At 38.5% G+C, this 12828-nt stretch overlaps 1 protein-coding gene across 4 annotated transcripts in view; it reads left to right on the top strand.

The window, feature by feature from the left end:
- The window catches only part of myo16 (myosin XVI), a 178879-nt gene that overhangs the window by 114274 nt on the left and 51777 nt on the right, over window positions 1-12828 (top strand). For all 4 annotated transcript variants that reach the window (XM_066686750.1, XM_066686749.1, XM_066686752.1 and 1 more), the window contains exons 18-22: window positions 2483-2600; window positions 3534-3605; window positions 5369-5510; window positions 6915-6987; window positions 10966-11118. In XM_066686750.1, coding sequence (XP_066542847.1) covers window positions 2483-2600; window positions 3534-3605; window positions 5369-5510; window positions 6915-6987; window positions 10966-11118 — 558 coding nt within the window. The remainder of the gene's footprint in view (window positions 1-2482; window positions 2601-3533; window positions 3606-5368; window positions 5511-6914; window positions 6988-10965; window positions 11119-12828) is intronic.

Below are 12828 nucleotides of genomic sequence, written 5' to 3'. Positions count from 1 at the left end.
TCCATAAAGGGGGCTGAGAGATGAGGGGGAGGGTTAATTGGAGCTTAGGGAGATGTTGAGGGAATAAGAATCTCCTGCAGGTAGAAGAGAATGGCTACAAGACTGGAATGAAAGGATTTGATAGAGAACGCTGAAGATGAGAGTGATATTAAAGGATGTGTTGCTGAAGGCTTTAAGGTTGCACCAATATTGAATTTCTTGGCTGATACACCTGGTGCTGATATTGACACCTACAATATGAATGACTACTAACTATGGCATTATTTTTTAATACGAATAAAAAGATAAATGTTTAAGAAACTCAATTTTTATATGTAAAAAAATATCTGTATACCACATGGTGTCATATACACTGTGTATTCCTCTTCTCATGCTACATTTCCCCTGAAATTTACACCCCGACTTTGTTGCTGCAGTAACAGCCTCTGATGGCCCTTGAAGGTTTTATACCACATGTTGCACCATTGCTGTTAGTGTTTTGTTGCATTAAGCCACTTCAACATTATTGTAAGGTCATCTTACTGATGCTGAGCTGTTAACAGGAGCTAAAGCCCACAGGATTGGGATTTGAAACAGAGGAGTTTAATTCTCTGAAGGTTTGGAACACAATTTCCAGTGTTAAATGCTTTGGAGTGAAGGTTGTGATCTAAACATTTATCCACCATCACTGATCTCACCAATTTTCTATTGGCTGAATGCTTTCAGATTATCATAGGGATAGTCTGACACCTTGTCTAAAGTTTTCCAAGAACATTAGACCCTGTTACATCAGCAAACAATAACAACCCATGTGCTAATGCTGTTCGTTTCAGAAAGACTTATCCACTTTTAACCAGAAAGATCATGGACATGTCAATAGTTGTCAACAAGTGCATGATTATATGGATAAAAAATTATGCAGCCATATGTAGTAGAAGATGACTTTAGTCTCCCAAGGACTCCTAAGTGTATAGCAGTATTAGTGGGTGAGTATATTCTTATTGGCTGTCTATATAGAGCATCTGAACCTTCAGTGTTGTGTGTACAGCAGTGTTATTATCTACTATGGACCATTTAGTCTTGTTAAAACAAATCACAATGGCCATCACTAATAAATGCACTACAGCAAATGTGTACACAACCAATCATTTCAGTTGTAACTCTATGCTCTGATCCTTTAAGAATGGAATTTATTAATTTATTAAGGATTAATATTAAGCTGTGGACACTGTTCATATGTAGATAGTGCAAAACAAATTGTGCTTTAAGCTTGATGGGAAGTTAAATCTCAGTCTGCTCAGAGAGTGCACACAAAAGTCACTGGACAAAGCAGAGAAGCACAGGACCAGTGTGTTTTATTATAGAGGTGTTTATTATATCAGGGGACACTGTGTTCTCACACCCTGTGCTGAAACCATTTTGCTGGGTCATTCTGGTCGTGGAAGAAATATCTCTCTCTGCCTCTCTCTCTCTCTCTCTCTCTCTCTCTCTCTCTCCCTCTCTCTCCCACCTTCCCTCCCTCCCACCCACCCACCTGATCTCCAGGCAGACAAAGTGTGCTAATCTTACCAGGAACCTCTCTAAATCTGCTTCATTAAAGAGGGATTGTTCCCTCATCACAGCAACACGATCCTCAGTGATACATCTCACACACACACAGGTGGACACCCAACATGCTTTCAACTTCTCTCTTTCTGTGACGTTGTTAGTCTTTCGTTTATCCCTTCCCCTATTTCTCTCTCTCTTGCTGCACATACAGGTCTTTTTCATGTCCCTGAAACAACTGCTGTGCCCACCTCATTTTTTAAATCCTCTTTATCCTGTAAATAGAGCTTGCTGAGGCCTTTCATAGAGCCTCTTACTGTAACCCAGTCTCAGCTTCTCTCTCTCTCTCTCTCTCTCTCTCTCTCTCTCACACACACACACACACGCACACACACACACACACACACACACACACACACACACACAGAATAACAAGTTTGGTTTTATTTAGTGATGTTTGTTTCATTTAAACCTCAAGAAATTAGTTTAAATCTGTAGAATAATACCTTTGGCAGGAAACATGATTTTGGGAAAGGGAAAATGCAGCTTTATTTATGTTTTTTTCTTTTGCAAACCCCATGAACCCTGTGGGGCATTAACCATTGTCTTGGACCAAATGACTGTTCCAGCAATTGCAATTCTTGACAAAGGTCAGAAGGATGTGTTTGCCTTTGTCACTTGTGGCGCAGCTGAAGTTCTATTTGGTAACAGGTAGTGAATGTAAAATCTTTGAGTGAAACACTTCTGTTATTTTGTAGCTTTGTTGTAACAGAAGCTAATTTCAAAAATAAAACATGCATAATTAAAATTTCTTCAACACCAGTAAGTGCAAATTAATTAAGAAGTTTTCAGCTAAATAAATAAAGCTGCATCATGCAGCACTTTTTTAACTTAAAAAATGTTCACGTTTCATGAAATACAACACACTGTGATGGGGTGTTTTTTGTGTGCTTCTCAGGAGGTGGAGAATGTGTTTGTGATCCTCTCTGCGCTGTTACATCTAGGAGACCTGCGCTTCACAGCCCTGACAGACGCTGACACTGCACTGGTATCTGACCTGCAGCTTCTGGACAGAGGTCAGTGCAGCTGTGGTTTGGGGCCAGCAGGGGGCGAGCTGCACTGCTCCACTTATTGGCTCAGAGAGAGAGAGAGAGAGCGAGACTACACACTTGGAAATGTCACTCTCACCCAACGTTGTGGCTTGTTTACATCAGCTCTTTTGTGGATTAATAACACGCAATGGAAAAGTGTGGCTCACACACACACACAGTTATACTACTGTGTTAATTACTCTTTCTTGTTCCCAAGTACTCTTGTGTTTACCCCCTGCCCCCCCCTCCCCTGGACTACACACACACACACACACACACACGCAGGTTCACCTATTTTCTTAAGTCCTGCTGAGCACCGAAGCGGAAAAACCCTGCTGCTCTTTGCCCTCCACCTTACGTAATACAACACTTAGCTACAACAGCCATACAGACCCCAGCCATGGTAAACAAGTGACATCAACACTCTTGCTCTTGCGTGCACTCTCTCTCTCCCTCTCTCTCTCTCTCACACACACACACACACACACACACACACACACACAAACAAACAATGTGGCCATTATTAAGAATCCATGAGTTCATTGGCACTGATGTCACAGATGTGAAAAGTGGTCCCTGTGAGCCTAAACACAGAAACACACCCTAATAGACAATAACATACACACCCACCCAAACACTCAGACTGAGACAGCAGGAGCAGTCCCCAGAGAGAGAGCAGCATTAAGGGAGAGTAGCTTCTGTCTACTGTTCCATGGCAGGGAGCAGAGGAAGTCATAAGGGACACTCACTATAACGCAGGGGCCTGATGTTTGGGTTTGTTCACTGCTGACTGTTCCAAACACACAGCACATGAGGGTTTTTTCTCAATTTATATGCACTTGTTTACAACTTTTAATATACATTTGATGTGTTGACCTCTGTGTATAAGGAAGACTGTCATTGTGTGTGTTTTTGTAGTGTCAGGCATGCTGCAGGTGAGTCCAGATGACCTGGGCTCTGCTCTCACATCTGATGTGCAGTATTTCAAAGGTATGGACTACAATGGGGGTAACATACACTAGGCAGCAGATTTCAAATACATTGAAAAAGATTTTATAAATTAATGCAAAGCAACTGTTCAAGGTGACAAATATAGAGTCAGAATGCTCTGATCCAGCTTTAATGATTAGTAACAATCTGATATTAGTGCTCTAAGGTCATCTTTTATAGTATCTATAGACCAAAAAAAAAGTCTCTGCTTCACAGTCTCTACTATAACCGAGGGTGGTCGTTTAATACGTTTTATTTTAGGGCTGTGCACAGTTAGGATATGCAGTTCAATGAGAAAAAGCACACTTTTAGACTTTTTTATAACCACTGTTGTTAATAAAAGTTGGAACGATCACATTTGGACAATGAGAATAGCCTGAGAATTCTGAGAAGTTAAATCTTCCACAGCAGGTAAAATGATTACTTTTACCTCACCCTGTAACTCTTATGGCCATATCATTTTGTCAGTTATTCTGACAAGGACCAATAGTTTATTTAGTATTCATATATGGGTACTTTGTGTTATGGGTATATTGCGTATTTTTTTATTTGCCCGTATTTCTCTATTAATAGTAACTCTCCACTACATCAGTGTGTATATTTAATGTTTTGCTCTGTCATGCTGATTAACCTGAATAGGATCTCAAATCTGGAGCAATTAGCAGCTTTTTCATTCATTCATTGAGAGACAATCCATTGAGGGACCGGTCTGGTCCCAGTCTGTTCAGAAATGTATCAATGAATTGTGCTTGGGGCGAACTCCCAAATAGACGACAATAATGACTAGTGAGATTCAGTTTGGCTCAGTTGGCTAGATTTGGACAGATGCCCTCCCGGTTCACACAACACAGGCTTTCCAAATTGTAGTATACTCATCACACTGACCCTTACTGTTTCTGAGAAGCATCATTTTCCCACTATAAGAAGCACATGACAGAGTGGCTGCTGCTTAACCCAATTTAGCTGACCATTTGCTGTAATGCCTCGAACACATCGACCTACTGCCTAAAATCACACACATCATTGTCTGGCAGAGACAATCTCTCTCTCTCTCTCTCTCTCTCTCTCTCTCTCTCTCTCTCTCTCTCTCTCTCATCCACCTATTGTCTGTTCTTAAGTAGACAGGGTCTATTAATGACACATTACTCTCCTAGTAGCATTGTGCATGTGTCCCATTGCTCTGTTTATCAATAAACTGGTGGCAGTGTATATGGCAGCTTACACACTACAGCAGGCCTTGAATGCCATTGCAAACATAGTCACTGAAACAATGACTTCACTTAGTCATGTGACAAGGGTCTAGTATTTGTCTCTGTCCATATAGATGTTAGAAATCTTGGTATGTCTTTACCGTATGTCATCATTCATAAAGCATGGCACCTTCATAAGCCATGACAAGTGACACTGTCCTACCTAATCATAAAGGCTTATTCCAACAAATATTTGTCACGACACATTCTATGCAGCTGTAATTACTCTCATATTGGTATAAATCCTTATAAATAATATGGTAATTTTGTCAGTTATCATTTAAGTCCTATGTAGGTGTCATGTTGCCTCATGAACCATTACCTACAATAAAGTATTACTGATATATTTTACTGTATTTGTTACTATAGCTACACCACAGCAGGATTAGTCAGATATTCAAATATCTATTACCTTTTATGTTCATTAGTGAGTAACTGCTTTGTCAACTTTATACACAAGTCGGTGTTGGTCAATTGGAGTTGATAAATGCCTTTTTATATGCTTTAATCCAGGCGATGTCATCACACGGCGCCACACAGTGGAAATGTCAAACCATCACAGAGACCTCCTTGCCAAGGCCATATATGGACGGCTCTTCAGCTTCCTAGTGAACAGCATCAACTTCTATCTCCAAGGACAAGATGAGAGCCTTGGGTATGTCTGAGAGTGTGCAGTTTTAAAAGTCTGAGTATTCATTTTGCTCAAGAAATGAAGGGATTGCTAGAAGTAAGTTGAGCTTACAAATGAAGAGGAAAAGAAACATGCAGTAAAGAGACCGAGAGTGAGTCATGGGTGATATGTGAATGTATGATTCGTGCTCTGGTCTGTGTTTCCTCATTGCTGCTGTTCTCCACAGTGCATTACATTACAGTATATACACTTTCTCCATATTTCTAACAACAGCTACCTATACAGCATGAAATGCCCTTTCTACAGCAGCTCACATATGAAAAGTGCGTAGGCTGCTAGCATGTCATTGCCTTTGATAGCCACAATCATAAATGAGAGTGAAGGTGAAGTTTTGAATAGCATGCATAACATGTACTTCTAGAGTGTGGTGAATGGTTATCTGCTGGTTGATGCACTTCTGGCCTTGGCATTCCCAAGTCTTTAAACTGTCCTTGAGCTTAGGGTGTGGCATCCTAAAGCCACAAAGTAATCTCCTGGAACTCAAAGTATGTATTTAAGTCCACATACACAGCTTGCATTGTAAAAACACATTCACATAGAGGCTCATAAATATTCTGGAGATGTTTTCTATAGAATGGCAGCCCAAAAGTGATCTCTCAGGAGTTACTGTCAGTCAGCACCAGCTATATACCACACATGTTGTTTACAGTAGCTAATAACTTGCTGCTTTGTAGTATTAAATGCTCTGTTTGAACCAAAGACAACATTGGCAGGTGACACTCCCTAGAAGGACTTCACTTGCATTCAAAGCATATTTATTGAGCTTATTAGACATTGTGTATTTATGTAGTATATAGGGCCTAATGTACAGGCTTAAAATGTGTTTTACTTATAGGTGAGTATGTGAATAATTGTTCTTAGATACCATTTTATCAGTATTTACTCACAATGCCCTATGTGCTAGATGTAATGTAATGTATTAATTTACAAACATGCCAGGATATTTGTAGCCAAGTAGTGGAATTCTGAATAATAATCAGAGAAAAATTATGTGAGGAGTGAAAGCTCTGTTGTTGACCATGAAGAGTTTTCTTCCCTATTCACCCCAAATATTAATTCACACCAGGACCATCCAGGCTTCACCACCATCAACCCTTCACATTCTAATGCAGGATCAGTAAGCAGGCAAATCTAGCAAGTACGGTATTGTGTTGGTCAGCACTTTAATGTCATCTGCTTTTGGATAATGGTCATTGATGAGTGCATAAGCATGCTTATTACTGATTAATTAGAGAAGGGATTTGCCCTTTAATGAGAAAGTAGCAAGTGATAAACTACAATAAATACAACAAATAACATATGATTTTTTTTATTGCTTACATTTATCAGTTTACTTAGAGATGTATCTCTTGTTGTGTGTGTTTACAGGGACCCTGCACTTGAGGTTGCTATCCTGGACATATTTGGCTTTGAGAAATTCCAGAAGAATAGTTTTGAACAGGTGAGGCATAGTGCAGACATTTTGCTTGTGTTTGCTTTGCTTGTGATTATGAGTTTAGTGATGGTACGTACAGCTGCAGATGTTTTTGTTGATATTGTTTGTAAGGATAATGATGTTGCCCATTAAAGTACAAATCTGTTTCCTGAAAAGTGATTTGCTTGTTTTTAAGCTTTATTTAATTGAAAATTGAAAAATGCAAAGATAAATTATTTAATATATATATATATGTACCATCATATATATATATATATATATATATATATATATATATATATATTTTTTTTTTTTACAACATTGATGCCTACAGAGGATACAACTGTGTTGCATCCCCTTAATTTTTAATAACAATGTTAAAACCTTAGGGAATTGTTCTGCCAGTTTTGCCAGTGTACATTTTGTGCGTTCTTGCTTGATACATGACTTCAGCTGCTCAGCAATCCATGACTGGCTATCTCATGTTCACGATACACCATAGAGACAGATCTCACACTGTGCTCATGAAGCCATGTTGTAGCATGTACAGAATGAGGCCATACAGTTGTCTTGCTGAAATAACCATGGACTTTCCAGGAAAATACATCCTTTTGAGGGCACAGTGTCTCCCTAAAAATTCAATGTTTGCCTTCACATCAATTGAAATTCTCTCATATGCGAATCACCCATGCTGTGGTCACTGATGCACCCCTCAATACCATGAGAGATGTTGGCTTTTACATTTTTTACTGATCGCAGTCTGGGTGGCCCTTTCATCATTAAGATGGAACACACAATGTTTTTTTTTTCTTTTTTAATGAAAACAAGCTTCTCTGGACACCTTTGACCACAGCAGTTCCCCTGATTATTGTGGAATGTTTTATAATGCATCTTGAATATTCTATAATTTTATTCTTATGTTCCTCAGTCCCAACATTTTTAGATTGTTGCAGGCATCAAATTCTACATTTGCTTATATTAGCAAAATAAAATTGTTGTTCAGTTTGTTATGTGCCTTTTCAGTTTTAAAAAAAAAGTGTCAAGAGACGCACACATTACTCTCAACATTATTGGAACCAGTGTTTGGATAATGTTTGTCAATTTCCAAAACATTTGTTTTTAGGTTCAGTGACATTAGTGATATTCCGTGAGAGTTTACTTGTATATAACTACACATTCACTTCTGTACACTATTGTTTGGCCACATTTGCTCTACTGAAGCATCCATAACTTCCCTATGGCTTCCCAGGTCAGCATTCCAGGGGAAACAATTTCTCCTTGATATAGACTCCTTTCCTCTCTATTAAATATACAGAACCCTGACTGCACACAGCCTCCTCCTTCCTGTCTTTGTTGTCTCCATACGCTGATCTGTTCTTGAGCATTTGTAAGGTCAGCCTGGGTTTTGATGTGGGGTGGATGGGCAGCTGCTGGTTAAAGGGAATGAAGGCATTGTGCCTGTGGTCCCTGCTTCCTGTATAGGGAAACCTTAATCTATCCCACAGGTCCATGCAGCATGGTTTGGCCCACTGAAGGAGCAATTTTAGATATTAATAAATAATATAATACTGGCAGTGTCCCATATGAGCTACAAATATAGTAATTTCAGTGAACTTCGTTATTCGCTTCAGTGTAGGCCTGTTTTAGGGATTATTGTGCTTTTGGGAACAAACTACTTGAATGAAAGACTAAAATGTTTATAAAGAATGCTGTTGATTGTAATTGTCAGTTTAATCTGTTTTTATAACATTGACGTCTTATTGGTTACTGTGGAACTTGTGTGTAGTTTATAGAGTCTTTCACCAAAATGCTTATGTTGTATACACTTCTGACTAACACTTGTTAGTGACCTAGGCATTGTCTGTTGGCTGCTTCTGAGAATCCCATTTGCAAGTTGAAAAGGTGTCTCAGAAGTTGCTCCCTCTTATAGTAGGTGAATTTACCAACCATAAGTACTGTTGGGATACAGTTGTATTTTGAGTAGCGTTTCAAATGCATTCATAATCCTCATAAAGTCGTTAGGAATTATAGCAGACATGCCAAATTTCGGCATTGGAGAAGTCAATAGTTACTGACAAGTTATGTTGTATAGAGGTCATGTTTTAGGCCATGTCTAGTTGTCTGGCTTCTTGAGCAGCGTGTCCTGAGTCATTTATTAATGTTGGGTTTGTATAGCAGCATGTTTGCCTGAGGTCTTAGCGGTCAGGGATGAACAATGCCACAAGAAGAAAAGTTTCAGATTGTGAACTCAGATGGATGTGCTCCTTACCCTCTACTGAACCTGCCCTTCCACACACAAAGGAGTCTCACACACTCGGCTGAATTGGGTTTCTGCTCCAACAGATATGATTTTGCAAAGAGCAATGACTTTTGTGCACGATATTGGACACTGGGCATAATTTCAGGTGTAAGGGTCTCAAAAAATGGCTGAAAGTGGTTGCCCTTTAAGCAAACTGGGTTTCAACATCTTTATATATAGCAAGGATCCACACACAGAGAAGCACAATCCATTGTCAATCACCAAAGACTTGTCTGCGCTGCTGTGTGTGTTCCTCTTGTCTTTTTTATATCCACTTTGACAGCATCTGATTGAGCGGGTTGTATGGGTCACACTGTCTCTCTGTGCGCGTGTGTGTGTGTGTGTATGTGTGTGAGAGAGAGAGAGAGAGAGAGAGAGAGAGAGAGTAAGCGCATACATACAAGTCTAGTTGTGAAAGGTGTAAATTAGTAGTGGCACTGGATGACAACAATCCACAAACGAGAAACCCCTATGTATTGCTGTGTATAAGATTATAAGAGGCAGTAACAAGTTATTGGTTCCTATCTTCAATAACAGGTTCCACATCTCTCAAATAAATAAGAAAAAATCACTCTAGGGAAATGTGGGCAAAATTTCCAATGCTTCATTAAAAATCCCATAACTCAGTCTTTAAAAGCTGTTTGCAATTTCTGCTTCTCACAATCCAGATAATCCCAAATGTAAACTCATACTTTCAAACCGTAATCCAAATCTCATATACACTAGTTTCAGTAATACAATTTTATTTATTTATTTATTTATTTATTTATTTATTTATTTATTTATTTATTTAAACAGCTTCTGGACAGTGCCACATCTTTGCAGACCCATAGTGTAGAATTTCTCACAAGGGGGAAAATGGACATACCATTTCCATTTAATTTATGGAAACTGCTGCATTTTAAATTACATGAACAAACTAGTGACCACTGGCTTTTGCACAGTAATGACAATGATGCTCTTGTGGTCTTACAGGCATTTTCCATGGAGAGCTACACCATTTGGGGGCTGCTTCTACACTTCATGTTTTGTTTAATTACACTTGCAGTTCTACGACTGACTTGCACTGTGCTCCGAAAAACACACTTTGTCATAAAATATAATAAATTCATACTGCCTGCCATTTAATATGCTGCCATGGCCTTTGTGAGAAGAGAGGGCACAGATGGAGGCCAAAAAATGTGTGTTTGTGTGTGTGACAGAGATTAATGACATCTGGTATTTAGGGAATAGCAGGTATTTACTGTTCGAGTCCTCCTCCTACAGAACGTGTATGATAATTGCCTGCATTTTAATCAGTGAATAATTCTCAGTACCTTACTGAGGCAATGGGTAAGCAAATCCTGTCACACACGTCTGTGTTTAATATGCCTATTTCATGTTGGAGTATGTTTGAGTGTGTGTTTATGCACAGGGCACATAGGGAGCTCATTAATTAGCACCATGTTTGTTAAAAGCTTGGGTGACATGCTGTAGGTAGCAGTAATTAACCTGTGTCAGCTTTTCATGATGCTGGAGAGTGCACTTATAGATAAATCTGCAGCCTGTCTTGGTCTTATTGTTTTTAATTTGCTTCTGTAAAGTAGCTCTTGACAATACAGAGCACTGTGTGTTTGTTTTATGTGGGTTATTAATCCAGTGTGTGTATGTGTGTGTTTGCTAGTACAGTATATGTTAATGCTTGTGTGTTTGTTTCCCCTCTGTAGTTGTGCATAAACATGGTAAATGAGCGGATTCAGCAGTACACCGCAGAGATGCTGTTCCAGCAAGAACAGCAGGAGTGTCTGCAGGAGGGGGTCGCCATGGAGACTCTATGCTCCCCCGCCAACCAGCCAGCAGTACTGGACTTCTTCTACCAGGTACAGAGACAGAGGTGGACTAGCTACGGGCTAAACAGGGGAAAGACTATAATTTCTCAAAATCTTTGTAAAGAAATTAAACTTCTTTTCTTTTTATCTAAGTGTTTAGAAATAGTGTTATATCATAGTGAGTAATGCCATTATCACTATCAGTAGGAACTGTGATACACCAGAAAAGAGTCATTGGGCAAGATTCCTAACGCTTCTTTAGCCTACAGCTGTAAAAGATTTTAAAATAAATAAATATATATATATATATATATATATATATATATATATATATATATATATATATATATATATATATATATATATATATAATGCATATTATAAAATGTAGGCTATATATATATATATATTGAGTGTCCAAAAAATTTTTTAAATACAGCAGCTGTCCTTCACATTGTATGAAACTTTCAGGATGTACAAATAGAAATGCTTCAGAATTATTACTTGGCATATAATATTTTATGTTGACTTCCAATTAAAATTAAGAAGGTGTATTCCTTCTGTAAAGTTAGTATTTTGTAGATACGTAATGCCTAATGTGTTAATAAGGGGCTAATGTCGTAAATAATCCCTTTAAGGCATTACAATCTGAGTTCACATTCTTTTCCGTTTTTACCAGAGATTTACCAGAGATTAGTAGAGAATAATTTTTATCCCAGTAATTTTGTACCCTTTCCTCTATTTATCCGTTCAATCAGAAATGTTTGCATGGCACAAAACGTAGCTAACCTTTTAATGTGTTAATAAATGGATACATTACAAGAAAATGATAATACAAGCCTCTCCAGTGACTTTAGAGGTAGAAGCATCCTCTGCAGCCTCTTAATGATTAGACCTCAAGTGTATAGTTTAGCAGTGTTGTGGCAAATGCCTTCTTTTATAACAGGCCAGTGAGTCACATTAAACCCATGCACATATACTTACCCCCTTGCTGCATTTTAGTTAATGTACAGGGTGATGATGCTGTTAGCCTTTTGCGAGATATGACTGTTTTATGAGTCATACAAATGAGTCAGCCCTCTGTGAGGGTAAGAGTGATACAGCATTTTTCTTTCTCTCACAAACACATGCACACACAAACACTCCCTCTCAGTTCTGTTGCTCACAGCTCACTCCTACTTCTGCGCACACAAACACGCACAATTATATGTTCTATTTTTTTTGTTACATAAAATGTTTACTTTTAGCTGTCCTTTTCCCCTTTTGCCTTCTTCATATCAAACAATGTGCTTTTTATTGCAGCAAGGCTGAAAGCCATCCTAAATCTGTTGCATATCTTGCCTAAGAGTTGGTGTTTGCACAAGACAAAGAGTTGTTTTGTGTTTCTAAGAATGCTTCCATATGGCGCGTTTAGAGTGCTGTTTCCGTTTCTGGAACTGGATAACAGGGAAACACTTAAGATGTGGATGTGTGTGTGTGTGTGTGTGTGTGTACATGTGTGTGTATATATATATATATATGTTGTTATTTTTTTAATTATTATTTTTCTTCTTGCCTGCAAAACAGTTAAGAAAATATTTAAATTAAGCCAGTTTAACCCTTTAAAGCCAAATGTTTTAAATGATACATGATCTTTGTAGGTGGCTCTTTCATCATCTAATGAAAAGAAATTTTTGGGGCCAGTTTTCTGAGTTCTCTACTGAACTGTGAATGAAGTGGAAGCATTTCCATTTACCAAACCATTACAGAATTGTTGCTATC

The sequence above is a fragment of the Hoplias malabaricus genome, chromosome 12 (assembly GCF_029633855.1).
Source record: "Hoplias malabaricus isolate fHopMal1 chromosome 12, fHopMal1.hap1, whole genome shotgun sequence".
Classification (NCBI taxonomy): Eukaryota; Metazoa; Chordata; class Actinopteri; order Characiformes; family Erythrinidae; genus Hoplias; species Hoplias malabaricus.
This window is presented reverse-complemented; position numbering and strand designations above follow the sequence as displayed.